General features: G+C 42.1%; 2 protein-coding genes across 2 annotated transcripts; both read left to right on the top strand.

The window, feature by feature from the left end:
• The first annotated feature begins 718 nt into the window (after positions 1–718).
• Positions 719–1336, top strand: LOC149954582 (uncharacterized). Its single transcript, XM_090169969.1, has one exon. The coding sequence runs from the start codon at positions 719–721 to the stop codon at positions 1334–1336; it is 618 nt and encodes a 205-aa protein (XP_090026095.1).
• Positions 1337–1360: 24 nt separating this feature from the next.
• Positions 1361–3532, top strand: LOC149954581 (uncharacterized). Its single transcript, XM_090169968.1, has 2 exons — positions 1361–2383; positions 2525–3532. The coding sequence occupies exons 1-2, from the start codon at positions 1361–1363 to the stop codon at positions 3530–3532; spliced, it is 2031 nt and encodes a 676-aa protein (XP_090026094.1).
• The last annotated feature ends 1953 nt before the right edge of the window (positions 3533–5485 follow it).

Here is a 5485-nt window from a genome sequence, read left to right as displayed (position 1 = left end):
GTTTTGAAACTCCTTTATTATATGTAAGATTGATTCAAAATAAAAGTACAAAATAACGAACTTTGCAAAACTATGTTGAATATTTTGGCTGGTATTGTGAATTTAGGTTCTACAACAAATAACATTTTTTACAGTCATGGGTGCTAGCTAGAGGCTGGTGACCACGGCTTTGAGTTTTTCATTCATTAGTAGTATTTTAACTGTTTTTGAAGTAAATATTTTTTAATTGCTGAAACCATTCTTTCGTGTAACATCTCAGAGGCCGCTCTTGGGGGGCTATTTGTGGCTTTGTTTTTATGCTTTGTGCTTTCATCGTATTTGCCTACAAGGTCTTTTTGTAGGGCCACCAATTCCTGAAGGGGTTAATCAAGGGTCCGAAAGGCTCACCATTATGTCAGAACTCTCGACTGGGTTGGCTTCTATCTGGAAGAATATTGTCACCATCATTACAAGCAAGTACGGCATTTAAAATTAACAGTAACCACGGGTTTATTGATCTCGATAGCACCCTGAAGAGATTCTGGGAACTCGAGACCGTGACAACTGCGAGTCGATACACGGACGAAGATAAACAAGCTGAAGTACATTTCACCAATGCCCACCAGCGTAATTCAGAAGGTAGATACGTCGTCGAACTTCCATTTAAGAAAGATCCAGTAATACTCGGCAACACTAAGAACACAGCATTACAACGAGGGAATATCTCGATATGGGACATATGAAAGAAATTCCTATGGCGCAGCTTCAGAAACCCGATAAAGATTGCTTCTACTTACCACATCACAGCGTTGAAAAGGAGGCAAGTTCTACGTTAAAGCTCAGAGTCGTATTCGACGCATCTCGTAAGTCTACGACTGGGATTTCGTTAAATCAACAGTTACTGGTTGGAACAAAAATTCAAAAGGATTTGGTATCAATCCTTTTGCGGTTTCGGTTGCACCGAATTGGATTCTCAGCCGATATAGCCAAGATGTACAGACAGATCTTGGTGAAGCCTGAAAATCATGACTTCCAGAGAATTCTATGGCGGGAAGACACTAATCAGCCGGTTAAAGAATATCGTTTAACTACAGTGACGTACGATACGGCCCCTGCGCCGTATCTGGCAACAAAGGTCTTGCAACAACTCAGTATTGATGAGGGTGACAGATTTCCATTGGCATCGCCCGTCATCAGAGATGATTTCTACATGGATGATTGTCTATCTGGAGCACCCTTAAACGAAAATACTGGGCTTGAATTGCAACGGCAACTTATCCAATCAGTTAAGGCTGGTGGTCTACAACTTCGAAAATGGTCATCGAACAACAGGGCTATATTGTCGGCGGTTCCTTAAACAGATCGAGAATATCAATTACCAATGGAAAACAACAGCGAAGATGTAGTTAAAGCGCTTGGACTCTTGTGGAATCCAGCAACCGATGAGTTCCGCTTTTCAGTCGCTTTGCCTCCAGTTAAAGACTACGTTACAAAAAGAAGTCTACTGTCAGACGTCTCTCGTATTTTTGATCCATTGGGTTGGCTGGCGCTAACAATTATCATTGCCAAAGTAATGTTCCATCAACTGTGGCTACGAAAGCTAAACTGGGATGAACCGTTACCAGAAGATATTAAACGATGCTGGTCCAAGTACCGAGATGAGCTTCCTTTGCTACAGATAATCAAATTTAATCGATGGATCAACTTCAGACCAGATGGAGATAATTATCAGCTACACTTGTTTTGCGATGCATCACAAACAGCGTATGCGGCGGCCGCCAATTTCAGAGTTACCTGCGAATATCGAACGTCCGATCACCTTATTCTAGCAAAGACGAAGGTATCACCTATAAAACAGGTCTCACTTCCAAAGCTTGAGTTATGCAGTGCCCATCTGCTGTTAGAAGTGTTGGAGAAAATAAAAGAAGCTTTATCCTTCGAGAACATTCAGACGTATGCTTGGTCCGATTCGACGATCGCGTTGAGCTGGAAAGCGTTGGCACCAACACGCTGGACGACATTTGTCGCCAAACGAGTAGCTAAAATTCAAGAGGCACTACCATCTAACCATTGGCGTCACGTTAGTGGTAAGAATAATCCAGCCGATTGCGCTACAAGAGGGGTTCCAGCAGCTGAACTCGCAGGTCACTCTCTCTGGTGGACGGTTCCTACGTGGCTGAAGAAAGACGAAAGCAGCTGGCCTACTAACCGGATAAAAGATACAACGTTGGAGGAGAGAAAGATCCAGACACTTCACGTACAGACGTCAACGGAGTTCGAGATGCTCTTGCGGTTTTCATCGTTGACCAAATTGAAAAGAATTACAGCTCTTTGTATCCGGTTTTGTAACAACTGCAAGGTGAAGCGAAGGTTGTTACTTCAAAGACAAGGCGAGCAAAGGAAAGTTGGTCATCTGACTACTACAGAGACACAAGACGCCTTCACCAAATAGGTTCGTATCACTCAATCAGTATCATTTGGTGAAGAATTGGAGAGTCTGGGTAACAAAAAACTTATGTCGTCTAAGTCACGTCTCCTGTCATAGTATCCATTTTTGGTCGTCAACGGCGTGATACGAGTTGGAGGTCGAATAAGTCAGTCCGATGTTCCATATAACCAAAAGCATCCCATAATCCTGACGAGCACCAGTTCCCTCGGTAAGCTGATTGTACAACAAGCACACTTGGACAACCTTTACGCAGGTGTTCTGCTTCTAACTACGACTATACAACAAGAATTCTGGATTCTGGGTCTTCAAAATCTAGCTCGCCACATTGTTCATAAGTGCTGCATCTGCTATCGCGAGAGGGCACGTTCAATACCGCAACTGATGGGAAATTTACCGTCATGTCGACTACAACCCGCTCGAGCATTCCTAAAGAGCGGAATAGAATACGCCGGTCCAGTCACAGTCCGTGAATCAAGATTAAGAGGCCGGCGGAGAATTTCTAAGGGTTATAATGCGGTCTTCATATGTATGGTGACAAAGGCCATCCATCTGGAACTGGTAAGTGATCTTACCACACAAGCCTTTATAGCCGCTTTTAAGCGATTCACAGCCAGACGAGGGAAGTGTGCTGACCTATACTCAGACTGCGGAACCAATTTCGTTGGCGCAAATAAAGAACTTCGCAAACTATTACAGCAATCACAATCGCCATCTCAATCTGACGAGGTCAATCGTTTTCTAGTCGTGGCACTTCAATCCGCCGGCATCTCCTCATTTTGGCGGTCTTTGGGAGGCTGGCGTCAAGTCAACGAAAGAACACCTTCGCCGCGTCGTAGCAAATGCACTTTTGAGCTTACGACACTGTTGACGCAAAAAGAAGCTTGTCTAAATTCTCGACCCTTATGTTCGTTGCCAGACGATTTTGCAGTACTCACCCCAGGTCACTTTTTGATTGGTGAACCTCTTACCTCAGTTCCAGAACCCGACATGTCAAGCATCAATCCCAACCGGCTATCAAAATGGCAACGAATTCAACAACTATCGAAGCATTTCTGGAAAAGATGGTCCAAGGACTTCAGTGGACGTCAACGCAGCCAGGACTGAATGTCAACGACGTAGTACTTCTAAAGGACGAACAGCTACCGCCTACCCGTTGGAGTCTGGCAAAAATTGTTGAAACGCACCCAGGTCTCGACGCAATTGTTAGAGTGATTACGGTGAAAATCGGCAATAAAACGTATAAAAGATCTATAACGAAAATATGTCCTCTACCAATGAACAGTACTTAGTTTAGTTGACCGTTAGGTCAAGTCGGGAAGAATGTTTGATATTTTCACGGTTTTTTTTATTCCGACGATTATTGACCAGATAAGAAATGTTGTTTTTTTAATATGGCGTATAAATATAAATCATTAATTGAATTAATCAGTGTTCGTTAATAAACTCTCATTTTAAATTACATCTCGTCTCTGTCTTATTAATGGTCTTAAGTGGTTGTGAACCAGTATGCCTTTACTATCAACCTTTTAAATCGGTCCGTTAAGTTTTCGTCTAACCAACCATCAGCAAGTTGGTCCTCAACACCAGGCGTCCGGGAGGCAGAGATTGGGGATGGCCGTGTGAGGACGACCACCAATCCCCAAACGGGTGGTCGAAATACTTCCGCCACGGGTGTCCCCTCCCCTGTCCCAACGTATCCCCCGTTGGCGTGGCCGTTCCACATATCTGGCCCTGATTAATTAGTTGGTGTCTTCGCCGGGCTCGCGGTCTTCTCAGACTCAATCCGCCCTTTCTTCTTTGAATAAAAAAATAATCGACAACTCGTCCAATTAACACACTGCCGATTTTTAAAAGATTTTCACCTGTCATTGTTATTCAGCGAAGTTGCCACACCTGAAAAACCACTTAACGGATGTAAATATTTAAATAACCATTATAACGGTGAGTTTTATACTAAACAAGTTGACAAGCCAAAATATTCCTCTCCTCGGAAGAGTTTCTAATTTTTAGTGAAGCGTAACTGTATCCGTGGTTCTGCGGTAGAACGCTCACCGGTCGTTCAAGAGAACTCGGGTTCGAATCCCGGCCGATTAAAAAATTATACTACACCCAATGACAAAAAGAAGGCGCTTTTGGAAAAACCTTCACTGATTCTAAGAAACTGCGTACGCTTGTGATTACCCTTTGCCCCGAAAACGCGAACGCGTTCGCAGGCCTGACAGACAGACAGACACGGTGCTTGTATAACCTCTCCTAGGGTACAAAGTCCCGTCGGAGAGGTAAAAAGAATTCACGGAACTGGTAAATTTAAGCCGCATTTTTAAAAGGCAGTCATTATTATTCCAAGCGGAAATTTACGAAAGAATCTCCAATTGAACTATTAATGAGTTCAATGACACTGGGGGTCCGAATTTAAATAACTAAATGTTCTCTTCTCAACTCTCAATTTCACGTAAAAGTCTTTTTTAAAGTTCGTAAAATAAAAATGAAGAATTATTTTTGTTAAAAACATCAAATATTCATAATACTAAAAGTGAATCTCCCAGACGAGTGTTTTGTAAGTATTGCACTTTGTAACTTTTAGTCGGAAGGTTTTTATCAAGAACCAGACTTTGAAACATATTATACATATTTATAATGACATATTTTCCAAAAAAATACTTCATTTTCTTTATGTGTAAATCATTGCTCTTTGCAACCAATTTCGAAAGCCGAAAGTTTTATGCCTCCGACGAAAATTCATTCTGCTGATAAACCTATCAGTATGATGCACTAGTCAGCAACAATTTGGTTCAATGAACTGCCGGAAATAATAATGCAGTGAAAACATTAGAGAGCTGTAACGTCTTTATTAAAAGCATCGGTTTCTATACGATTAAAATAGCACACAATATTAAGATCTTCATTTGTTATTCGGCTAAGAGTCTACACGGACGAATAGGAGAAGCAGTTGGAATTGAGTCAAACAATGACCTGAAATTTCCACACTGATAAAGTTTTACTCTTATCCGACGATCGGAATACAATCTGGACCCGAATATCGAAATAAGCTGGTTT

Source organism: Leiobunum rupestre, chromosome 3 (genome assembly GCF_980474605.1).
Source record: "Leiobunum rupestre chromosome 3, qqLeiRupe1.1.hap1, whole genome shotgun sequence".
NCBI lineage: Eukaryota > Metazoa > Arthropoda > Arachnida > Opiliones > Sclerosomatidae > Leiobunum > Leiobunum rupestre.
The sequence above is the reverse complement of the archived record's forward strand: the minus strand, read 5'-3'. Positions and strand labels throughout refer to the sequence as shown.